Here is a 25,138-nt window from a genome sequence, read left to right as displayed (position 1 = left end):
AATATGATTAATAAATACCAGATTTTGAAATGGCCTAGCTGCCTAGCACCTTGAATTCTGAAGATATCAAATTGCGGTTTCCGGTTTCTTTCATAACTATTGATACTCTTTAAAACGGTGCATATGAAAATGGGGGTCAACTGCGAACCCTCACTTTTGGTCGCGCGTCAGCCGCGTATGGCGGGCAGGAATCCTAAAACCAAGTCACATATTCTGAAACTAGAGGTGACGGGCAACAAATTTTTCCTCTACCATTTTTTGCTCAGATCAACCAGTTAAGCATGAAATGCATTTGAGCCGTCTTAAAATGAACACCTTGTATATATATATTTTTTTTTTTTTTTTAAATAGCTCCGATAAATTGTTTTGAAAGTAAATAATAAATACCTAGTTACGCTAAAGTAGTTCTAGTATTTTTATTTGTAAAAATTTTTCGGGCAGAATTTGATTTAGAGCACTATAATTTAAAATGTTAAAAAAATGGCTGAACGGAAGTGATTGTTCACTGAAAAATGTCGCTTTTAATGATTTTTTTTTTCCCCCAACAAATAGTATTTATTTAGATGAACATGAGTTAAGAAAATAAAAAAAATAAATAAATAAACCAAAAATCGTGTGTTCGTGTTACTACGCCACATTTAGAAACATTATCTAGGAACATGTGGTTGGTCTCAGTGCGATTGCGCGATAGCTTTGCAACCACCACTTCCTGCTACAAAATTGTGCCACACAAATGTTTTCACTAGAGAAAAAAACTTGTTCAGCTGTTTCAAAAAACAGTTTTTAGTACAAAAAAAAAAGCTAGGCAGCGTGCAGTATATACTTACCCCCACCACAAGTGAGCGCAACAATAAATTCAGAGTGGGAAAGTACTAGACAAACAAAACCAGTCTCGAGGTTCTCGTTATAAAGTAAGGTTATAAATGCGTTAGTTTTTTTTTGTTTTTAGTGCTAGCATGACAGTTTTTTACTTATTACATTTTTTTTTTTTTTTTTTTAATTTTTTAAACAGAAATTAAATCAACACTGATGGTGTGGACCCCAGAGCAAACGTTAAAATTAATTGAAGAATTAAAATGGTTACCCGGTTTGTGGGAAAACGTTGGTTATTATAAATCAAAAACTAAATGCCAGGACGCTTTACAAGAACTTGCTGACAAGTTTAATGTTGAGGCCAGAGAGATGGAAAAAAGACTGCACGGTCTAAAGTCACAATTTTATCGTGAGCATAAAAAAATTTCTGATCCAAAAATGAAGGGCAAACAATGTATATGGTTTGGATATGAACCACTACTATATCTCAAACATGGAACCGGTACATCCAAAAGGAAATGTAGAGAAGAAATGGATGAAGTTAAGGTGGAAATAGTGGAAAATGCGGTAAGATTATTCATTATTCATTCTAGATTATGGAGATTTTATTCCTGGATAATTACCAAGTTACCAGAGTATATTTTAAAAGAGAATCTACCTAACCTCGTTGTCAAAGTTAATCAAATTTTCTATCCAAACTTGAAAGCTCCCACAAATTTTAGTTTACCGAGCTTAAAGAAAATCGTAAGATTTGTTTTCGTGGAAATCTTAAAGTTCTCAAAAATCTATATTCTCTCTTTGTCATATTTACACCTACAACAAATGTTGCATCAAGTAAATTTGATGAAACTGGTTAAGTTTTCCCGTGAAAGACATGTAAGAGTCGCCACCCATTGATGGAACTCTTTCTCAGTGGATTGCACAGTAGGTCCCTAGGCCACCTCCGCTTCAAGCGACTTGGAGGATTGTCTGGAAGGTGAGGAGAGGATTAGGATGGAGAGCAAGGAGGCTGTGAAAGTTGCAGTAGCGAGACTTTATTAGGTCAGTGTGTATGGTAAGGTTAGTTATGTAGTATGGAGCATTCAGGATTTTCCTTAGGATTTTAGATTATAATGTCTGTAGGCGTTTGGAGTTAGAGGGTTTGGTTGAGCCCCACACTTATGCTCCGTAGTCCATATTGTTGGTCTTAACAGTGTCTTGTAAATTGTCAGTTTGTGATTTAAGTCGAGTTTGGATCTGCGGTCAAGTAGCTTCTAGCGTCTGTTCATATCTTGTCGTTTCAGTCGAGTATGTGGGTTCCAGGTGAGTCTCAATGTACAGTCCTAAGTATCGTACTTCGTCAGCTGGAGGAATCGTTACACCGTTCAGTTGAACTGGTGGACTCGCAGATTTTCGTAAAGTAAACTTAGTGGCACGTTAGAGAAATGTCTAACCACCCGCATTTCCCGGAAGTGCCCTTTAATAGAATTTTCCTAGGAAAATATTATAGATTCAAATATGTATGTGCATTTGATTCATTGAATAATTTTTGTAAACGTATTTAAATGAAGTTACTGAAAATTAGTTAACTTTTTATGATTTTCTTTAGTTTTAATTAACTTAATTTTACTTTTCTTACAAAATTGGTTTCTCTGTTTATTTACCTTCCAAGAAACACGGGTATGTACCTTGGCAACCTCCTGCAATCAGTCAGGAAGGGCAGTGTAAAAGTACATTGTGAAAGTGTACGGGTAAAAGTGTGTAAGGGACAACAGCATAATTAAACCTGAACTTCCTTGGAGAGGTTGGTCCCTTTACATCAAGAGGAGTTATCCTTAGAACATCTGTGGGAGCCGGGGGTGGTTGCATGGGTGGAGAGCTCTTACGCTTCTTGAAGTGGCTAGTTAGTTACCAGGAGCTAGGGAGGAATGTGCCCTTAGGCAATGAAGAGGGATAATGTGGCCCTAGGGATTTGTTAGCCGATACCACTTCTACTCACTTGAGATTACCTGCGTTAGTCGCTTCATTAACGCGAGTATTGTGGATTCTCATCTGACATTTGGCTGTGGGGGGGCCGCAACACTCCCTAAATAAAGGACCCAGTGTCCAGTGTACCACCCCACAAACAAAATGATAACTTTGATTCGTTTGAAAATATTCTCTTTTGAGGGGGGGGATTTTTCTTAATATGGACCTCAAGGATGGTCCCAAAATATCGCAAAAGATTCACCCCAATACCGGAACTAATCAGTGCTGCCCAACCAAAGATTCTACAGTGCTTGTGGTCACTGGGTACTCGAGTGTTTCCGTCATTGGAGTCTGTATACTTCCTGCTTCTTTTTTAAACTCCGCCAACCTGGATTTTCCATCGGTAATACTTCCTCATAATAGCTGTAAGAAAAAGTTAGAGTAATGGTAAAAAATGAATCGGCTGAATATATTCACCAGTCGTTTCAATCTGAAATTTAAGCTATAAAAGTATTGTGTTTTGTTTAAACTGTTTTAAATGTATCTCATATCCATTTGCAGATAAATGAAAGTGCCAATGAAGCAGAGGGTAAAATAGAAATAGTGCGAGATGATCATGATTGGGACAGCTCCATGTTACGTCCAGCTTTAAAAAGGAAACCATTCATTGAACATCAAAACAAAGATGATATTACCACGGATTCACTGAAGTCTTTAAGCGAGGTTTTAATACAACGTGATGAATATTCAATATATGGAGAGCATATTGCGGCAAAATTACGTGCTCAAAAATCGCGTAAAGAAGTCTCTATAGCACAATACCAAATTGATAATATTTTATTCAATTTAGAAATGGGCAGGTATGCTGAAGAAAAGGATTGGACAGTCTATCAGTAGCCACAAAAAACAATGAATCGTCCAAAAATACTCCTAGTTTTATTTCTACAGGGCTGCAGTTGGGCAAGATTGCTTGCAGTCTTGAGACTGAAATCTTGAGCAGTTAGTACACTCCAGGAAGTGTTGCACTAGCAGAGTCGAATCTTCTATCTAGAACGTTCAATAGAGATATAAGTTTTGAGGTCGATTGAATGAGAAACAGGATTTAGATACTGTTCTGTATGTGCTCCTGTTCTGTTTGTGTCTCTGAGATTAAGTATCTCAAACACACACACACAAAAATGCAGTAAGTTCAAATTTAGTAGAATTTCCGCAAGATGTTGTCAGATTTTCACAGGAAAATTGTTCCGACAATTTATTTTGAACTTCGTCTACACTCATTATACAACTTGTAATCTTTACTTGTACAACTACAATTTTTAAAATTCATTTAGAGCAGTTCAAAGAAAATATAAAAGTTTAGCTTTAAAAGTAATCTGCGGATCTGTTACTTTTTAATATTAAAGAGAATTTATTTATTTCCTGTTTCCTATTCCGAATGTGACTTTACAATTTCAAAAAATTTTTAAAAACGGAAAAATCTAAGCCCTAAGCTTATATTCCCAGTGGCTATCTGCAGAGGGACAAACAAAGGATCATAAGATTCACAATAGTCCGAACAAATCAATAACTTCAATAGCCATAAAAGAAGGATTATCCTAAGCTCTTACACCCAATCAACCTGTTCCCCGACCTAAGAGTTCGTCAAGAGATTCATAGATGTTTTCTATCTCACTAACTGAAGGGGGTATGAAATGAGACTCCCATTATGTAGACACTAACACCTATTCAAAGATCCAACAAAAAGTCTAAAAGATGTCCGTAAAAAAAAACGAGAACATGATCATCCTACTAGGCCAATTGAAGAGCTTGGTGCAAATAGGAGTTATCTACATTTTTTTCAGAAAATGTGTTTAGTGGCGCCCCCTATTGTATGTTCAATTCTACATCTTTTGGTGTATAAACGAGTCTTTATGCAGACTCGTTTATTATTACTTATTCTCTAACCTAGGTTAGATTTGGAGCAAAAAGTGAGTTTTCTACTGCAGATAACTTTCTTTTGCTCTACACAGAAAAGATGACGCCATCAATCAAACCAAAATTTTTGTATTAGGTTTATTTAATGTTTATATTAGGTAGATATTATTTTTCTTTTTGACAGGCATAATAATATATCTAACATTCGCTTCGAAAAGACACAAAATGCCACTTAAAAGCTCAAAAACAAGAAATCTGTTGACTAAAGTACTTAATATGTACTCAAGTTTTACTAAAAAAGATTATTTTGGTGCAAAAAAAGAGTTAGCTGCAAAATAACTTTTGCTTATAGCAAGCTTAAAAAATGCCCTAGAAAGTTCAAATTGAGCCCCAAATGACCCCATCACAATATATTAACTAATCCTTACAGCAGACACAACATAAGGAAAACATCTTAAAGCATATTTAGTTTTTTTTAGTCCCTACTAAAAATTTTAAAAAACTGTAGATAACTTCTTTTTGTTCAATAATTCCCCTTAATTCAGAAATAAAATGTTTCTCACATTCACGTCTCGAGATTCCCTGCTGATTTCATGAAAATGCTGTACGGTTACATGGGCTGGTAAAAGTGCCACCAAATGGCCGGCTAGAAAGGCTTCATAACAACCAGTCTATATTCAAAAAAATATTTTAAGCTATTTTTAACTTAATAGTTTAAAATAATTGAGTCAAAAAAGGGCCATAACAGAAAATTGACTAATTTCTCCAATTTGAATCTTCTCAGAAGAACTTGATAATTAGTACAATTTCATGTGATTATACTATCGCTGTTAGTTCTTGTTTCTTAAGATGACGGAACTAGTTGTAAATCACGAGTTTGTTTTAAAAGCTATCAAAAGCACACTCATTTCAAAAAGAAAGACATTTCAAGTTGAAAAATTAAAATCAATAATTACTTTACTTTGAAAAATTAAATTTTTAAATCGTTAAGGGCAAAAGAACACATTAATTCCATAAGAAGTTACCAAAAAAAGCTAATATTGATGAATAAAGTTGATCAATTTACAAATACTTTTAAATCAAGTCGTTCTTATTAAGATTTATTGAGACCTAATGAATTTGAATGTCATTCAAAAGGAACATTTACCAATTTTATTTCATCATGATTGTCATCCTAAAATAAAATGTCGTCTTATCAATTGAACTTAATATAAAATTATTGCATAATAAATGTGCTGATGAACGATTATTTAACCAAAATTTACTTTTAATTCAGATAACAATCAAATTTATGATAAATCTTAAGGTCTAATTTTTAAAAATAATTGCATTACCTTTTTTTCAATTCGCCGAGGATTCTATTTAAGATTTCAGTCTTTCAATTTCATTTCACTCAAACTAAAAGCAAAATCCTTAATCAATTAACTTATTCGTTAAAAACACTTTCTTTACCTAACATAAATTATCATCTTTATTTCATGGGTTACACAATATAAAAGTTTAATGTTCACGAAAAAGGAACCCGAGTTTTCCAAATTTAAATCTAAAGTTTTCAAGATACTTCCCAGTGCTGACAATATAGAAAATGTTGCATATAAGAAATTAATTTTTATGTATTTGTTAACAAATTTAGCGTTGAGTAAATTAAGTAACTTTTATGTTTATGCAAATTTTATTACAAAAATTTTAAAAATCACTATTCAATAATTATAAATAACTAGAGAGTTGATTATATAAATTAATCTGTAAGAACAATTGATTTTGCCATCTTAGAAGCTGTTAAGTTTTCACAGATTGCCACCAGGTTGCAGCACGAACTGATATAATTCTATAATATTCAAATTTGGAATAAATTCAGCCCATCTATTAAATAATTAATATGCTACTTTGATTTTGTATTTATTTTCAGTTAATAAAATAATTAGGGAATTAATAGTAATAATTTGAGTCAGCACTTTCTTTAAAATATTAAAAATACTTCAAAGATAAAAACAGTTTATTCTACCCCAATTTTCAGTAAATCTTTTTAAAATGGGCAGAAATAGATGCTACTATTAATTCAGTCTAGCTATTGACTCATGAAATTCTATGTTTTTTTTAATGGTATATTAATAAAAAAACATTAATTTAAATGTCTTCCAATTTACATTTAATGTGAAAAGTAGACTTCAAATAACCTAATATTGGACGACTTAATTTTGTTTAAATACGTCTTTGTCCTTTTTTCTTTTCAGTTTCATAACATCATTTTATTTCATAGATTTAAATCAGATCAATACCCAATACTGGGCCTCCAAAATATCAAAGGATAATTGAAATTTTAAATGTTGTAGGATAAAATATTATATAAGAAATCCCTAATTTAGTTCTCTAAAGCGAACTGTTCAAAGATAACTTTGTTTATTCCTTTTATGCTATAAATTAGATCAATATGAACATCATTGCTTTTATATGAGGCCTAGTTAAGTTCACTGGAATATTTCTCTAGATTTTTTGAGATTCAACATTTCAATAAAGATGAAATGTGACCTTTTTAACAGATATACGTTATAAATAATTCATTTGCAAAGTATTCAAAAGAAATTACCAAAAATGCAGCTGAATTTTGCAGGCACCTGAATACTGGACCGAATTTTTAATTCATTAAGCGCAGTGCTGGTAGACATGGACGTCCAAAATGTGGATTAGTAGTTAGTTTGCACAAGCACAGATAGCAGCACTTGTTTACTTGAAAAGGAACACTTATTTAATCTTTATACTTTTAACTTATAGGTAAAGATATTTCATCGAATCAGAAAATTAAATTGCACCAAAAAGAATGCATTAAAATTCGTCGTGTTAAAAAGTATTTATTTTTTTAAATGATATCACTAATATATTTGGTTAAAAAAAAATGATTCTGTTTTGATAAACTGACTAAATAACCATAGCAAAGGTTACCCGTCAGGTTACAGGTGTATAGAAATGTCGAGTATGTTCGGTTTTCGTACTATAGGCAATGCAAAAATAATAAGGCAGCACATATGTCAAAGCTGATAGAAAATTTAACGTAATTTTATCTGTGGATTGGAAGATTATGGAAGGTGATGATGGAAACAAACAAACTTACGTTTTGTTACAAGATAGTTTTCTTCATTTTGTAGCTATTGTATTAATACTTACTACCCTTTTCACTTCCATTGCATTTGGGTAAGTTAAATTTAAAAGAATGAAACTCTAACAGTATATTATTATGTAGAAATTAAAACAGTTGTAATATTTAAATAAATATATTTCAGTTTAATAAGTGGCTTAACTGTCCTGCTTTCGTTTTCTCTTGGCATACTCGCTTTCCATGGAATTCTCAAGTAAGTTTAATTATTTAATTTGAAAACTGTTTTACTTAAATTTTACTGCATTCATTAACAACTTGTAAACTCCTTGTTTGCCAGTTATGACATTGATCTACCAAGTCTATTACCACTTATATCGAAGAGCTTTCAGTCTAATAAAAATGCAGATATAGCGCCATCCAAATGTAATGTATGTGGAGATAGTAATTGTAATCGTGAAAAAATTGTACATAAACAAAAGCCTTGGGCGGGGCTCATATTGCCAGAAGAAGTGGATTCAGCTATAGAAAATGTATGTTACTTCCACTTTTAAGTTAAAAATCAAGTCTTGTTCGAGTGGTGAATCTATATAATAAAAATTTATATTTTTAATTTTTTAGTTGTTAGAAAGAACTTTGGATCAGTTCGTACAAAGTTGGTACAAAAATATATCATTAGATAACAGTTTCCCTATGGAAATTAGACATAATATAAGATACGCTGCAAGTGTGGTTTTATCCAGGGTATTACAGGTAATTTTCAGTAGTTCTCAAATTTGTACTCTCTTTTGTACTGTTTAGAGGAGTTATTGTGATGAACTCAACTATATGTTTTGAATTTGCACCAGGATTGTTTGAGATGGAGTATCTTAAATACAACGCAGGAAGTTAATATTTTTTTTTTTTTACGGGAATGATGCAGCGATCAACATAGAACTATTGCTTCCTCCTCCACAGGTGCCAGATGAGACCCTCTCCAAACATCTTTCTCCAAATTAGAATGTCTGAATATTCTGTAAGGTATTCCCTCCTCTGACATAAGATAATTACTAAGACTTCTCAGTCTTCCTTGAATGATGGTATTATAGCCCATCAGGAAGTGAATTGGGTTCTCCTCCACCTCTATTGAAGAATCTGTTAGTGCCATTACGTTCTAGCTTTTATAGGCAGTTACTTTGTGAGTCCTCCAATGTGTCCTGTGAGATAAAGCTCGCATCAGCTTGTGAAGTCTTATTTTGATTTTTACGCAGTTCCAGGCGCGCTCAGTTACCTCTTTCGTTTATAATTGCTCAGACAAATCTTTGCTTGGCTTAGTCCTAGAAGGTCATACCAGAACTGATGACTTCCTACTCGTTTTTCTATGCTGTCCTGGAGATATTTATTTTCTCTGAAAAAAGTTAAAGGTTCTATAAAAGTGGATTTAGCGCTAAGCATTGTGCAGAATGTTTCACGTTATGATTATATATTAAAATTCGCATTCTTCACTTTCCTACTTTCTCCTTGACATCAGCGGAGAGAGTTCCGAATTCTATAAAATGGATCCAAGGTACTTGACCCACGAGCATCCCTTTATACTTTTGTTTGGTAGCCTATAATAATAAGTTTCAGATTTATTTAAATTTTTTTTCAAGTCCCGTTTCGCACATTCTTCTATGAACTTCAACTTTTTAATTATGTTACGTTTACTTCTTCTCGCGCAACCATAATTAGGTCTATTGCATAACTTACAGTCACATCATCTACACTTTTCTTTATTACAGGTTAATCTAGGAACATTTATAACCAAAAAAATCATTCCTGCTGCAGTGCAGCATATTGTTATGTGCTTGGAGGCAGATCCAAGCAAAGTGGCATTCCATCCGGCTCTGTACAATAGAAAAGTTGAGCTTGATTATCTCAGACTTAGAGTGAAAGATGTATTACCGTACATACTAGAACAAAGAAACGCAAAATGCAGGTAAATTTAAAGAAATTACAATTGCATTAGTAATAAATCATAAGTTTTTAGAGAAATAGTTTAATTTATTTTTTGTTAATTAAAAAATTTTCAGTATTTTTTCTACAATAGTAACAGAAATATTAGCGGGTTGGTTACTACTTCCTTTAACATCAGTTTCCGATTCAACAACAATCAACAATCTATTTCTTGTACTTTTGGGAGCTCAACCAACCCAATTTCCTCCAACTTCTGCCATAGAGGTTGAATTTCTTGAAAATTTTGTTAAAAAGAAAACCGGATTAGACAGTAACAATTGGGTGAGTTGATTTGATTGAAAGCTTATTTGTTAAAATTAGATTTGTTTATCTAATTTTCCCACTAAACCCATCTCCCATAACTTGATACCTGGCTTATAAAGTCAAAAAATCAAAATCAATACCCGCAGAACCATATATTTTATGTTCTTTTAAAAGATCCTATTCCATGTCTATTCCTTTATATACCCATCCCACCCTCAAACCAGGTTTGTTACTTAGCATGAGTTTGAATTCAAAACTTACATAGAACTCGCACATCATTTTTGTTATTTATTTACTTTATTTTTTTGAACTGTTACTAAGAAGTTTCACCGAAAATAAACGTGCCTTGATTTTAAGTGGTTATTGTTGCGAAATTCGCGGTAATGAACAGGATATCTTTTGGCTAATAAAGACTAAAGCCCGGAGTAAGCTCAATTACCTGGTGAAGTCTAGGTACAAGGAAATAGGGGAAGACAGATATGTATTAAGCAAATGAAATGTAGGACGTAAATGGGAACCATAATTTTAAAGAAATGCGAGAATCTCGATAATTATAATTGTCCACGTTTCGGACAATGACAGGGCACGATTTACGAAGTGTTTGCATAGTATTGGCTTTGTTGAAAGCATAATTTGTCCCCTTCGTGGTAACGGTAAATTACAGGTACGACTTTTATGATTTGTTTTTTCCAGGCATTACATCCAGATTTATGTTCTATCTTAAAGGACCAATCTTTACTTTATTCTTTTATGCAATTTCTGAAGGACCAAGGAGCTGTACATATACTTCAGTTTTGTTTAGATGTTGGTAAGTTTTTTTATTTTAAGTTGGTTGATATACTTAAAGAGTATGTGAAGTATCAAATCTATTAAGGTTATTAACTTCTGCCAGTTCTCTTTTGACTTATACAGCTCCCTGACATAGCTTTTGCCCTTGTAAATCTGTTTTTTTAGACTTCAAGAGTTTTATCTATAACAGGCCCAGGGCTCAAAGTTTAATTCGTGAAATTTGATCTACATATCATCGTAGTGTTGCGTTGCAATGTTTCTATATTATTATTTTCAGCTTTTGCTCTAATTGAAACGTATTTTTATTTTGATTTTCATTATTAATCCAGATAACAATTCTAGATTGTTTACTTACAGAGGAATTCAATAGAAGGATGTTAACGCCAGAATTAAGCAGCGAAGAATTAGATCTTTTATATCGTGATGCTTGGGATCTCTTTTCTGTATATTTTAGTCCACATTCACCAGACAATATTGGATTTTCACAAGATCTGGTGATACAAATGAGGAAAGGTAATAAATATTATTGATGATTTTTGCTGAGTTTAAGGCCTCGCGTCCATTGGACGCGCGACTGTTGGAGTCATATTAGGAGACTTCGCACGATCGTCAATTAGTGCTAGTCTCTATGCTCGGTCGATTTTGAAAAAGTTATTCGAGAATTAAATGGAAAAATGGATTCGGTTTTATCAAGACTGCGTGTTTATTTTGGTGATCAGAGAGACAGTATCTTGAAAGATGTCAGAGGCATCACTGTTGCGTTTTCCTCTTCTTAAACTTTAAAAGTCCGAGAAGTTTATTTAAATAATTCTCAGAAACTATACTATAACTGCTTATTATCTCATACTGAACTCTGTTACGCCGATTAAGAACTAATATTAAGACTTTTTGAATCGTTTATAAGTTCGTTTAGTGTTGTAATTAATAACACTTGTTTAAAACAAGTAACTAAAAAACCTTTTTTTTTTTGTTACTTTTTACAATATCAAACGAATTTTATTTTTCTTAAACGATTCTTAAAAGGCCTCATTGAGAAGTTTTGCCTTAATAAGAAGCTGTGTCATAATGTTCGTATGAGATTTATTACGCTAGTCTCACTTTCTAGTACCATCACTAGCTTCACTTTATTTTGTTTTTGATGAATAGGTTCATTAACGTAGACCTAACCATACGTCCAAGATATTATAAAACGTTTAAAAAAATATTTTTGTTTAAACACAAATGTATTTGTTTCTGATTATGGGCAAATTGTTCGTGAAACTGACTTCAGATTGGGCAAATCATAATACTGGAGACTATGAGCGACAAACATGTAATCGCTTGAATTCTGACTCTTACGCTGGACGCGTTTTCACCGATTTTGGATCTTAAGCGTTGATATGTATATATAAGCTTAAACACACCTTTTAAACACGCTTTTACTGTTCGAGTGGCCTAATTATCATTTAAAAAGAATCAATAAATTTTTATAATTACTTTTCTTTTTATTTACAGTTTTATCCAAAGATGTAACAAAATTAAGAACATCTCCTCCTTTATTTCAAGCTTACGAACATGCTTATAGTCTTCTGGATAAAAATTATTGTCCATTATTTCATACTAGTGACGAAGTATGTTTAAATTTTTACTATAAATTCATTATTTTGTATAATCAATTACTTTTATTATGGATCTATGTACATATTCCTTTTTTTTTTTTTTTTTTTTTATTCCTGTTCTAGTTTTACACATGGCTGTGTGGTCCTAGAACTCCTTGTAGTGTTAATTTGTCTGGTGCCAATACACCGTCATTACCTGGATCACCTGTAAAACCAGGGTAATTGATGTTTATGTTTACTTATTTTAGATCATAAATTCATTTTGTTTATCAAAAGAAAAGAAGCTGATGAAGTTGATGTCCCTTCATTAAAAGAGAATATCCAGTATAGTCTTGCGTTTAGGCATGGATACTTCTTCACAGAATGTTAGTCGACACTGATCTGCAAAACTCTTATCAAAAATGCTGGAATAGTTGTTGATAGTGATTGAACGGAATATTGTAATATTCGTTGTAGCTTGCTTTTTTCTTTTTTTTTTTATTGTAATGCTGACCATGTTTCTTCTATCTCCAGAAAATAAATAATAAAAAAGTCGAAATTCTCCATCAAATCTGATGATCCAAAAACTGAAGGTGGATGAATATTCGAAAAACGGGCAGAGTGAAAATAATTAGGCGTATATGGCAAATGAAATCATTGAACATGTTCGTAATATGAAGGCTTTTTGAGTTAATTTCTTATTTGAAATACCTGTATGATAATGAACATAGTTAAATCTGAAATATCTTTGAATATTGGTTGAAATAACTTTTTTAATAAATAAATACCAAAGGTGCGATTTCATTAGCTGGAGGATGGATGTTTTTATTAGTAATGAAAATAATTATTACATGGGAAGAATGAAATCAAAATGCCGTCAACAAGGCAATAAAAAGAAGGAACGAAACTATGCCTAGGCTGAGTCTCACTTGATTAACAAGAATAATTTTTTCTATTATTATTTTCAGGTATAAATCTAAAAGAAATGAAGGTGCAGTCTCAAAATTGAGTAATAAATTGCATAAAATAAAGGGCGCACTTCGAGCACAAACTGTCGATGGCCATGCTTATGCTTCTGATGCGACAGATGTTACTGAATTTGTAAGCGATTTTTTGTTTTCTTACTTAATTGATAACTATGTTCATTATTTAACTGTATCTCAAATTTCTAATGGCTTATTGTATTTTTCTTCTATGTTCCTGTTGTTGAATTGACATAAAATAAGACCGAAGATCTGACTTTAATGGAGGAAGAAGAGGAAAGAGATCTGAGTTCCTGGAGAGTAAGGATTTTTAACGTTGATAACAAATTAGACCCATCAACTGGCAAACAGACACCTACTTATACTATTTTTGTACAAAGAATTAGACCTGCAGATGGTAATTCTTCAATTTTCTTCAAAAATCTAGTTTTTTTTTTAATAGATATTATTACACATTTTAAATACTTTGTTTCCTTTTTTTTTTAATAATACAGGAAGTGTGATTTCTGAATGGACTGTGGATAGGCGTTTGGCAGATTTTTACACTTTAGAAAGTAAACTTACGGAATTCCATGGAGATTTTCCAGACACACAATTACCTCCTTGTGGATTGTTAGCTCCCAGCCCACCAACTGAGGCACACGTAAGTTATCCTCTTTTAATTTTGTTAATAACATTGTTCTAAACATGCGGAGGTCCCGGGTTCGAATCCAGCACCTGACCCTTAGATTTTCTCTTCCTAGGAGCTTCTTACAGCTCACTGTCCGGTGATGGACAGTGTTGTCTGTAAAGAGAGAACACTGTCCGGAGGCCGGCACTGGAAAAAGCTCCGGGCGCTAATAACCTCAGCTGTTGATGCGCAAAAAAAAAAACACATTGTTTTAAATAAATTAATTGTTTAGTTATAATCTAAGAATCGTGCACTTGGTCTTATTTATTTATTTTTTTTTTTTATTAACAACTTGTTTTTCTTTATTTAATGATCCAGACGTTTCGACATGACGATGTTCATCATTAGTGGATCTTTCTCTGCTAGATTGAATTGAAGCATTTCTGTTTTTGTGTTTGTCATTATATTAATTATTTTACTCATAATTTAATTTTTGTCCGTTGGCTTGTTTGATTTCAATTTGTTTAAATGACAGATTTAAGTTTTGATTTTTGCCTGTTTTCTCTAACCTTTTTATTTTTCTCTACTTTAAAGGTAGCTTATATTCATTTCACTTTACCCTACAGTTTACACGTGCAAGTCTCCAGTACTTAACAGGAAAAAATAGAGTTAAACGTAGAAAATAACTGTTTTTAAGTGAAAAGAATATAAACCACCCTTGAAATAAGTAAAAAGAAAAATTATACTGAGAGAATAGGAATAACCAAAACTTAAATCTGCCACTAAAGAAAATATATCTAGGAATAAAAATCTAACGGGGGTCGAAATTTCTGGAATAAAGAGATAATGCAAGAAAAGTTTTTGATAAAAAAATCAAAGTAAGAAAACTAATTCTAACTTTAAAACAATTTTTTGTTTTCTTTTCAGCTTTACGAATCATATTTACAAAAACTGTTATCAAATCCATCTTTGAGAGGATCAGATTTATTACATTGGTTCCTTTCTAGTTCTGGTGAATTTATTATAGAAGATAATGCTTTAGGTCGACTTCTGAGGAAATCTGTACCAATTTCATTGCGTAAAGAAAGAGGTCAAAATATTGAACCATTTATCGCTACTTTTTTCGCTTCTACTGATAGTAAAAATAAAAATAAGTAAGTATTTTTTTTTCATTTTCTTCTTTATTTTGAAAATAATAATAATAATAATAATGGTGGGAGGGAAGGGATTAGCTGAGAGGTTAGCATACTGGACTCCCACGCGGAGGTCCCGGGTTCGAATCCAGCTGCTGACCCTTAGATTTTCTCTTCCTAGGAGCTTCTTACAGCTCACTGTCCGGTGATGGACAGTGTTGTCTGTAACGAGAGAACACTGTCCGGAGGCCGGCAGTGCACTGAAAAAAGCTCCGGGCGCCAATAACCTTAGATGTTGACGCGCGCCTTAAATCATAATAATATAATAATAATAACAATAAAACTTCAACAAACGATTTACATTAAACTTCATGATTGTACAATTTTTCGTCGATCTAATCTAAAAGTTCGATTATATAGATTCTACACCGGAAACACAAGTTTTTAGATGTTGACGCGCGCCTTAAATCATAAAAAAAAAAATAAATAAATAATAATAATAATAATGGTGGAATGCATCTAGAGTTGAATTTGTACTAGTGGTTGTATTTCATGGCTTCCTATTTTCTACTTACTGCTTTCAATCTTGGCCAATTTTAAGTTAGAAATTTAAAGAGTGCCTATAAAGACGAAATCCGTTGCGAGCTAACACGGCTAATGTGGCTCACTTCATGGTTTTTGGACTAGACTCTTCATCAAGCTGCTCAGAGAAACAGTACGAACAACTTACCTCTTTTTATCCAATATTATTTATTCAGTACCAGCGTAAGTGGTTGTTAGATAACATAATTTCGGCCTAGAATATAAAAATTCGGGGATACTAGCTTATATCTGTACAGATGTATTACTTTGTTAAGCAAGGGTGCAAGGATAAGTTGTTTTTTAGAACGCTTTTAGCCTTACAGCCACTTCCTTTAGGTGAGATTTAGTAAATAGAAAGCTAGAAAGCCCACTGCAATCCAAAAGGAGATCCTTACCACACCATCAGACGCTTCCAGCATAGACGGTTCTGCGGCTTATTGCTCTTTTGTCGCGATTTGCTGCAAAATGGGAAAAAATATGTTGGCTAAAAATTCTCTTAAGGATCTCCAAGCAATCCCCCACTTATTTATCCCAAAATTAGTAATTTTCATGTTTACCTATTACAGCGGGGAATTCATTAAGATCGGTGATTGCTTTTTTTTCCCCTGTAAATGAACTTATTATGTATGCCATTTATTGGATATAAAGCTAATCCTCTACTCGTCATTGTTTCAATTAGGTCAGAATGGAAAAATATTGAAATGACACCAAGAAATATCAGATGTATAACAAATACAGTTTTTAGAGATAATCTTGGAATTAGCTTGCATAATTTTCCAATTAAACCTGTAGATAACCCAATTTTGCTTCCTAATTTAAAAGGACCTTCAGACTGCCTTATACTTTTGGGTAAGTTTGTTAGAAAAAAAATTCATTTGCTAAGTCTTTATCTTTTAATGTTCTTTTTTTTTTTGTTAATTTAATTAATTTATTTTTTTTCAGGAGTAAAAGTATTCAAGATGCCAAATTTCGTAATAAAATTGGCTATAGCCATTTATACTTTGCTCAACAAACCTTTTGATTCTCTCAGTAGTTTTTATATTGAAAAAAGGATAAAAAGCTTATTAATACCGCAGAGGATAGCCCATCTGACTAAACTTTTGGAATGTAAGTCTTAAAAGCAAAACAAAAACCAAAAAATCTTGCTTCCATTTGATCGTAAATTGTGGAACCATTATTTAAAATAGATTTTCTTTAGCTCCAAACATCGTTTAATCTAAGATCTATATTATTGTTAAAAACTTGCATTCATTTGGCACTCCTTAAAACCCATTCGCTGCCAAGCCTAAATTGTACGAAGTTATTCGCTTTCCATTTCTATTTTGAGTGTTATTGTTTATCTAAGTTTTATTATTTCAAGATAAATACACATATTTTGTCATAAATCATAAATAATCATTTACATGTATAAAAATCAAACACGAGTATACTCGTGGTTGGCAATGGGAATGCAACAGGACTCGATATCCTTTGCGCACGTTTAAGCAAAAAAACAAATGAATCACACAAATTGTTATGCTATTATACCAAATAATACCATTATTCCGAATAATAATACTAAACAAATCTTTATAATATAAACTATAATATAATATAAAGAATAAACAAATTGGTTAATAATTATTATTATTACAAGTTATTAAATAATTCGACCGGAGACTCAATACCATTGTCCGATGAGTCCTCATAAACTTCCATTATGTATTGGACTTTATCAGGGATCCTATCCTAAAGACATGTGAAAATGAAGACATATAATATATGTGATTATTTTGCTTAGATATTTTGTTACAATGTACGACGAAATTGATATTTGTTTAATTTAAATTATTAAAATACTTAAATTTTTATAAAAACAATTTATTCGTAGCCTTTTTTCCAAGTTTTTACACTTGTATATTTATGTTTGTGGCCATAAAAGGTTTGCAAGTTCCACAAGTTGCACGTTATAATATATTGAAAGTATCACGAGTATATTCGTGCTAGCAATGCGTAACACCCTGCCAACCACGAGTATATTCGTTAATTCGAATGGGTTAATTTGCATTCACAATATTTCCACTATATTGTAAAAGTTCAACCATATTTTTTTTTTTTTTTTTTTTTTTTTTTTTTTTTTTTAGGGATAATCTTTGAAAAACAGAATAAATCAAATCCAGAATTAGTACTTCAGTCGCTTACAGAGAAGATTAATTCGTTAAAAGGTTGGAGTTCTCCATTATATCATACAATTTTTCTTGTTGTTCAAAACCCTATTCTTAATAAACAGGTAAATTATGGTAGCCACAACTTTTATTTTTAAAATACATTCATATTATTATCACTTATCATTCTAAACTTGTTTTCAGTTGTTCTATAAAATCTTCGATATAATATTAGATGAATTATTCCCTGAGAAAACCATGGAAACCAAATAACACAAACGTATATAATAAATTAATGTATAATATATAAATAAATATAAATATATCGATTATTTTAAGGTATAAAAAAGAACATTCCTGATGTAAAAAAAAAAATATATATACATATATTTTTGTTGTTAAATTAATGTTACCATTTTTGTAAATCTAGTTATGGAAGCTTTGGGGGGAAGGGTGAGTGTAAAGGAAATAGAAAACGTGTGTTATTTTTTATTGTAAAAAAGAGAAAACAAAAAAAAAACATGATCCTCTTTTCTCTTTATTTATTTTGTAAAATAATTCAAAGAAAATGTTCATTTTTTTAAGTTAATTATAATATAAATTATTTATATTTCCAGTATTTTTTTTTATTTATTAAAAGCATTTATGATAAAAAAGCAGAAATAAAATCGGAAACATATCCTAACGCTAGCGGCCTAGATATATCTCATTAAAAGTTCTGCCTATTTCTATTCCAGAGCAATAAGGTAGCTGCAAGCAAACTTTGTAAGGCTATTTAAATATAGGAATTAAAACTTGGTGTGCCATGTTGCTAGTTTGGAAAAAAAACTTGTAAGAGAAACGAACAAATTAGACAAATCAAATGAACAAATCATACAGTAACACGGAAGAGGTTTCAAAAAGTATGTTTCCTACCTTGAAAACGGAAACATATTCAGGGTAGTAAAACAGATTCTTTGTATATTGGATTACTGTGCACTGCAAAGTAAAGCGTGATGATATCTTAAGAAGACCTCTAGGAATCAGGACATGGTAAAAGCAAAAAAGAGTGTGGAGACATAAAGAAGTACTACAGAGCATCTGTAATGTTGACCAGTACTATTTCGGACAAATCCATTTAAAGTAGAAAAACTTTAATGGAACTAGAAATTATTGAAGGATTTCAATCTGAAATACTAAAGGACCGGGACATACTGTCAGAAAATGGAAGCGACCTTTCCAGGGTGAAGATTGACACATAGAACATACTTTTAGAAGATAGATACTTTCCCTCTGCAAATCGGGATTCGTGCTTCAAATTCATCAGATCACCACGAACTCAGAATTACATCCTTCTTCAAATTATCTAATCCAGACTATAATCAAGTTCCCAATAAAGCTCTTGGAAATTTGCCCCTCGAGAACACACTTTCAAAAGTAGGGCTTTTTAACAGTGAAATTGGGCCGGAATATATGTATATATATATCTACCATGATTCCCATAACCATTTTATATTTCAGTCTGTACAGTAGCTCATTAATAACTTCAGAAAGTAATCCATGAGATAAGATGTGCATCAACGGCTGACGAATCTTCTTAATATCTAGTTTTATGTACAATCCAGCTCTTCAGTAATTACGTCCATCACAAAACTTTGTACCAGTGCGTTTGATTGTAATTCAAACATACGTTCGACTCAGATCAGACAGTGTATTTAAACATGAAGATCCAGATTATATTGCAAGTGGGCTAAACCGGAGAGGCATAAAAAAAGATAGGTAAATCATAAATTTGTTACTTGAGAAAGATATTCCTGCTCTAATGGATGGATATCGCCCACAATTACCAATGAATGTAATGGTGGCCCTAAATCTGTATTGGCCATTTCATGCAGTTTACAGCATACGATTTTTTGATCTGTAGATCCTATACGAGCTGCACCAACTGCTAGCGTATCTTCATTAACATCCAGTTTCACAACATCCGGTCTGGCTTTTTTGGCAATGATGGCCATCAATTGTTTAGCTCCTTGAGCGGCGGTCATAAAATGAGGAGGCATGTATTCTTTCTTCTTTCTTGTTAAACTCTCTGGGGTAGGCTCTTTCACTTTTATATCTAAACGAGTAGTACATACACATATTATTTCACGAATATTACATTCATTGCATTAACCAGAAATTAAATTAATTTACCTAATAAGCATAATGTGTGTAATCCTCTTTTCTTATTATTACATATTTTATCATAAAAGCTGTCCGGTTGCCATGTTTCGGACCAAAAAGGTATAGATACTGTTTCTCCAAAGTTGTATAGCTGAAAAAGTAATATTCATGGCAACAAACTTCTTTTACGTAATATTACATTAAAGACTCAACGGCTGAACTCTTGAGATAAGCAAAAGGATGAGTGGTGTGTAAGGAACTTTAGTGAATAAATCATGAGCTTTCTAAGGTAGCCTCAGAAGATTATGATAGTAAAGAACAGCGAAAGATGACACAAAGTTCAAAGGGTCTATACAAGATATTTATCGAAGATTATGGTAGGATAAGAGCTTGAAATAAATACAAATTTACAAACCTGTAATCCACAACAGCCAACAGCAGTTAATATTGAAGCATTATGTACAACCTGTGTTGGTATATCTTTAAGTTTCGCCCGTAGAATTATGTCACTATGCGTGGTAGCACTAAATGGATCTCCAACGACCAACATAGCTACATCTTCAATGTCCGCATTTTGTAATATTTCATCAGCACCCTGTTCTACTAAATCTCTTTCAGCCAATATTAGCTCACGCCCATAAAATTGTTCCTGAGAATAATTTATCTATTATTCTTTACAACCAGCAGTAATAACATGCTCATTAACAAACTTATTATGTACATACCAAGTTATGTTTTCCTACACTTAATATAGATGTGTAACTTTCCAAATAAACTTTATTGCAGCGCTTCACTATTTCTAAACCCTTGACGGTGATGTCTTTCGCATCACCTAAGCCAATTCCTATCAAATAAAACATTTAACCACTATTGTCTGCTTAACCTGAACTAATTAAGATTTAAGTAACCTCCAAAATAACGTATAATATATCTAAGCTCATTAAATCGAAAGTCCACTATGACAAAGGTATCAAGAGCAACTTTTTAAAATTAAACAACATATTTTTATACTTAAGTGTATTTCATTTATATTTGTTTGCATATTGATTTATGAACGAAAACATTGTTATGTCTTTAATAAGTTCAATTGATTTATTTTGCACAAATTTCTAAGTATCCCCATAATTGATTCGTTTCTTCTTTTTTTACAATTTTTTTTTTAGAATCAACATCTTTACGTTTAAAGTTAAAAAAAATGTATATAATCAAAGTGTTGTCTGGTAATTGGTAATAACTATATAGTTAGCAGTAAGAGTAGCCAAGTTCCCTGTTGACTGTCAGAGGTTAATGTGCATGTGCATTGATCACGATGGTAAGTATTAAACCTGTCTGAAATAAGTATTAAATTAGTTTTCAAACAATTGTTTAATGTTCTTTCTTTTTTTTATTTAATCTGTAGTCAGCTCATAAAACTTTTAAAATCAAACAAAAGCTTGCTAAGAAACTCAAGCAAAACAGGCCAATACCGCAATGGATTAGGATGCGAACTGGAAATACAATTAGGTAATTATAATCTCTTTTCTATCACTTGAGAGGTATTTAAAGAATTCATGAGGACCTTTATACAGTTTTGGAATTAGTTTATTCCTTATGACTGTATCGAGACAATTTTCATACAAAAAAATGTATGAGGCTAGATTAAAATTTCATTTTATAAAATCCTGTTTATTAACCATTTATTTTTGTACCAGTCACTTTTAATATTGAATGTTTTTAAATTAGTTATGTATTTTAGGTACAACGCCAAGAGGCGTCATTGGAGGCGTACCAAGTTGAAGTTGTAAGGTGTTTTACATTATGCGTTGTTTATACGCAAGCTTCTGTTTATTTTATATATTTCAATTGGATAACAATAAAGTAATTTCTTGATTACAAAATGTTTTGAATCCTAAATTGCCAAATCTGAATTGTAATGAGAATGCCGGTTACTTTCTGTAACATGTTTATCAGATCGTTCGTAAATTCAGCATTCGTGTTCTCCAGGAAGTTGAGATACCAGAAAAAGAAGTTCTGCTTTTTGTGGAAACGTCGGTTATGATGCAGGGAGATTCTCTTTAGCAGGACTTTAGTGTTAGGTAGCATTCTTTTATGTGTAAACTTATAATGCTTAATATTAATATTTTTAGTAATAAAAAATGCACTGCATTTCTTTTGTAGATGAACTCAGGGAAAATTCAATCACAAAATGCTATGTTTAGCTTAGATTAATAACAGTAAAATAGGAATGAGATCATACATATTAAAAATTAGTCTCACAATCTCAGTTCATCACAACAATAAGGTAGTTTGTAATTAAAAGTATAAATAAGTTTTTATCCAGGTATTGGTTGTTTTAATTGCTCACTTTTTGGCTATACAAATGAAAATCAAGAATCATCAAGTGTTATTGATGTCAGTTCATGGCCAAAACTGACTGGAAAAATAGAATCGGATTTTGAATTTGAAGAAAGAACTTTTTTTAATGAATTCTTCGTTGGTTTAGGTACTTTGAAGAAGTAGGTATATGAAAGGTTGATCCTGAACGAATTGTTAAATTGAAGTTATTTTAATACAAATAAAATATCACAACAAAAGTTTAATCAAATCGTGGAGTTTTATAAAATCGACTCCTTCACATCTCTTAATGGTGTGTGATACACCACTCGGTTATTCATAATCCTGTTTTGAAGATGTCCGAATCTGGCTCAAAAACAGCTAAGAACTATTATGCCAACTCTGGAATTGGTAGAAGCTGTAGCTACAAAGTTGATCTATTCCAAACAGTAGATGTGGCCAATAGGTCCAGTTCGGTAGATTAATAACACACTTATTTCACTAATTTATTCGTTTTTGTACCGTTATCCAGAATGTTCAGGCCTCTGTTGCAGCTGCTACACGAATTAATGGGTTTCAATCTGATGATGTCGGTTGGTGTGTGGCGAGTGATTCCTGCACTTAGAATCTTGCGTTCTTTTGGATGAGACTGACCAATCTTTTGAAAATAACAGCTAAATTCCGGAACATTGAAAAATGAATGTTTATAAAACGTGATTTTTGAGTCGTCACGTTTTTTATTTGATTATATTTTCGGTAGAGAAACAACTTTTTTGAAGAAATTTACTATTGTACCTTAATGTTTCAGATATCCTTCAACATTTTGGAAATATACTGACAGTAGAAATAAGTTAAAATTATTGTGAAACAAAAGGAATGTTCATAGCATATGCATAAAGAAATTTTTAATTGTCGTATCCATGATAGTACCTTTATAATGGTAAGAGTCGCTTGCTTTTCAATATTACTTCAGTATTCAGTTCTTAAGATATTATAAGGTTTTGAATATGAGATGAGTTCGTAAAGCTGGAAAACACCGTTACTTTTAGCTATCATAGCACGCATGTTTTTTTCTCTTCTTGACGGGTTTTGGATTTTCAACCAACTTCAGAAGTTGATTCATCAGTTAGGTGTTGAGAATTTGTCATACATCAGTAATGTTTCGGTGACACGCAACATTTTCTCCTAGTTCTGCTGATTCGCCAACGTCCAGGAAAAGAACAAAACGCATGCTATGACGGATAAAATTGATTCTAAGATAATCTCCTAAAAATGATTCAAAAATCTCACCATACTCATATTTAGAGGAGAAATTAAATATTTCTTCATGGTCTTAGTAAATGAATTGCTAATGAAATTAAATGAAGAATGAGTGATTACTTTAAAAAAAAAAAAAGACGGCCATTTTGCTAGCGTATTCATAGACCAATAGTAGTAGCAGATTTTATTTAAAAAACATTACAAATAATAATTAAAGGAATATATACATTTTATAATTTAATATTAAAGACGTTATCCACCCTCCATCATCATCATCTTATTATTAATTCTGTATGCTTTTTCTCCAGAATGTTTTTCTTGTGAAAGTTTTACTTCTTTTGCTCATAAACAGAATACATAATGAGTGCCTGCCTGGAAATAGTCTATGAAATGGGAGAAGGGCTGAAATATCTTTTATTGTATTTTTGTGCCAACAACATATGGTTTTCATTGTCTACATTCACCTTCAGTTATCAAGGTATATAACTTGGAACATTTTCTTGAAACTTGAAACTTTGAATTTATTAAAAAGGTCAGCAATATTTTTGGGACGAACAGCTATACAGTTTTGGGAAAAAAAGTAAATTTAGGCAACCGTCTTTTGACATAAATATTGTTATTTTTTTTATAAATTAAAAAAAGAATATTGCGTTATTCAAATTACACTTAGAAGCATGCTAATACCATTTTGGTGAATAATACAACGAGTTCCTCTAAAATCACTGCATTCTGGAGGCAGGTAGTGCGCTGGAAAAGGCTCCAGATGCTAATTACCTTTAATCGTTGACTCGTCTAAACCTAAAAATAGAAAATTATTTAAAGTTGATTTTTGTTGGAAAAATATCCGTATGGTGGAGTGGGTGTGTAAGCTTCCCTCTTAAGTTTTCATTTCCGTGTATTGCACAGAATTACACCTTGAATAATATTAAAATGAGAAAATCATCTTGTTCAAAAATTCGTATTTGTTCCAAATCTTAGTAAAAAAAAAATATTGGGTTCATACAATTTTTTTAAAATAAAATGATGTTCATAAAATCCAATTGATTTTATTAACCCTTTCTTTTAGACACACTCACCTACAACTGAAAATTAACATTGAACTAGATAAAAGTTTTTAAAGAATTTTCCTGTTCAGTAATAAATTACAGTGTTGTATTTCCGTTGTAATAACAATCATATTTTTTATGATGATGATGACGATAATGATAGTTGTGTTTCTATTTACGACTTGAAAATAATTATTACCAATCTATAGAGGATTCTCGCTAGCGTGACTTTCCTCAATTATGTATACACTTCGATCTTTTTTTTCCTAGATAAAACTTTAACTGATCATGATTTAGCTATATTATCAACTAGCTATAAAAATATTAGAAAATTAAGAACATCAAATTTTCTTTTATTTAATGAATTTTGGAATTTTTTTTTACATATACTTAAATTTAATTAACTACTTAATTCAGTTTCTCTTACAGTTGCATTTAACATGTTATTCTCATTTATTTTTTTCGTTCTTATAATGCATTTCAATCTCTGGTCTAGCCACTTCTTCGGGGGTTCATGGCGTATCTTCGCGCCTGATCGAAGCCGGACTGTTAAGCT

At 31.9% G+C, this 25,138-nt stretch overlaps 4 protein-coding genes across 5 annotated transcripts; 3 read left to right on the top strand and 1 right to left on the bottom strand.

Annotated features, from left to right (window-relative positions):
* Window positions 1–721: 721 nt before the first annotated feature.
* LOC141460946 (uncharacterized) lies at window positions 722–4,175 on the top strand. 2 transcript variants are annotated; one of them, XM_074141470.1, is made up of 3 exons: window positions 722–927; window positions 1,013–1,380; window positions 3,322–4,175. In XM_074141470.1, the coding sequence occupies exons 1-3, from the start codon at window positions 924–926 to the stop codon at window positions 3,655–3,657; spliced, it is 708 nt and encodes a 235-aa protein (XP_073997571.1). In that variant the 5' UTR covers window positions 722–923; the 3' UTR covers window positions 3,658–4,175. The 2 variants fall into 2 exon arrangements, with proteins under 2 accessions (XP_073997571.1, XP_073997572.1); XM_074141471.1 differs by having other exon boundaries at window positions 724–911.
* Window positions 4,176–7,586: 3,411 nt separating this feature from the next.
* Window positions 7,587–18,440, top strand: LOC141460928 (sorting nexin-14-like). The gene is made up of 18 exons (XM_074141422.1): window positions 7,587–7,863; window positions 7,953–8,021; window positions 8,106–8,298; window positions 8,387–8,518; window positions 9,526–9,722; window positions 9,817–10,021; window positions 10,697–10,811; window positions 11,150–11,305; window positions 12,287–12,402; window positions 12,514–12,608; window positions 13,338–13,470; window positions 13,596–13,749; window positions 13,847–13,995; window positions 14,890–15,116; window positions 16,357–16,526; window positions 16,620–16,784; window positions 17,801–17,946; window positions 18,026–18,440. Exons 1-18 carry the CDS (start codon window positions 7,751–7,753, stop codon window positions 18,092–18,094), a joined length of 2,604 nt encoding a protein of 867 aa, XP_073997523.1. The 5' UTR covers window positions 7,587–7,750; the 3' UTR covers window positions 18,095–18,440.
* Window positions 16,620–20,907, bottom strand: Dph5 (diphthine methyl ester synthase). The gene is made up of 4 exons (XM_074141468.1): window positions 20,689–20,907; window positions 20,379–20,612; window positions 19,994–20,114; window positions 16,620–19,916 (listed from the first exon to the last, which is right to left on the bottom strand). The coding sequence occupies exons 1-4, from the start codon at window positions 20,821–20,823 to the stop codon at window positions 19,585–19,587; spliced, it is 822 nt and encodes a 273-aa protein (XP_073997569.1). The 5' UTR covers window positions 20,824–20,907; the 3' UTR covers window positions 16,620–19,584.
* Window positions 20,908–21,117: 210 nt separating this feature from the next.
* Window positions 21,118–21,840, top strand: RpL39 (ribosomal protein L39). The gene is made up of 3 exons (XM_074141476.1): window positions 21,118–21,275; window positions 21,363–21,466; window positions 21,699–21,840. Exons 1-3 carry the CDS (start codon window positions 21,273–21,275, stop codon window positions 21,745–21,747), a joined length of 156 nt encoding a protein of 51 aa, XP_073997577.1. The 5' UTR covers window positions 21,118–21,272; the 3' UTR covers window positions 21,748–21,840.
* Window positions 21,841–25,138: the final 3,298 nt, after the last annotated feature.

Source organism: Rhodnius prolixus, unplaced genomic scaffold, assembly GCF_049639745.1.
Source record: "Rhodnius prolixus isolate KJV_2025 unplaced genomic scaffold, Rpr scaffold_6, whole genome shotgun sequence".
Taxonomy (NCBI): domain Eukaryota; kingdom Metazoa; phylum Arthropoda; class Insecta; order Hemiptera; family Reduviidae; genus Rhodnius; species Rhodnius prolixus.
The sequence above is the reverse complement of the archived record's forward strand: the minus strand, read 5'-3'. Positions and strand labels throughout refer to the sequence as shown.

Bases quoted from the DNA above. Each gene is read 5' to 3' on its own strand.
- RpL39 (XM_074141476.1), top strand. The intron at 21,467-21,698 runs GTAATTATAATC...TATGTATTTTAG, and splicing joins CGAACTGGAAATACAATTAG to GTACAACGCCAAGAGGCGTC.
- LOC141460946 (XM_074141470.1), top strand. The intron at 1,381-3,321 runs GTAAGATTATTC...ATCCATTTGCAG, and splicing joins TGGAAATAGTGGAAAATGCG to ATAAATGAAAGTGCCAATGA.
- LOC141460928 (XM_074141422.1), top strand. From the start codon at position 7,751: ATGGAAGGTGATGATGGAAACAAACAAACTTACGTTTTGTTACAAGAT. The intron at 8,519-9,525 runs GTAATTTTCAGT...TCTTTATTACAG, and splicing joins TTTTATCCAGGGTATTACAG to GTTAATCTAGGAACATTTAT. The intron at 17,947-18,025 runs GTAAATTATGGT...ACTTGTTTTCAG, and splicing joins ACCCTATTCTTAATAAACAG to TTGTTCTATAAAATCTTCGA.
- Dph5 (XM_074141468.1), bottom strand. From the start codon at position 20,823: ATGTTTTATTTGATAGGAATTGGCTTAGGTGATGCGAAAGACATCACC. The intron at 20,115-20,378 runs GTTTGTAAATTT...TTACTTTTTCAG, and splicing joins TTGGCTGTTGTGGATTACAG to CTATACAACTTTGGAGAAAC. The intron at 19,917-19,993 runs GTAAATTAATTT...CTACTCGTTTAG, and splicing joins ACACACATTATGCTTATTAG to ATATAAAAGTGAAAGAGCCT.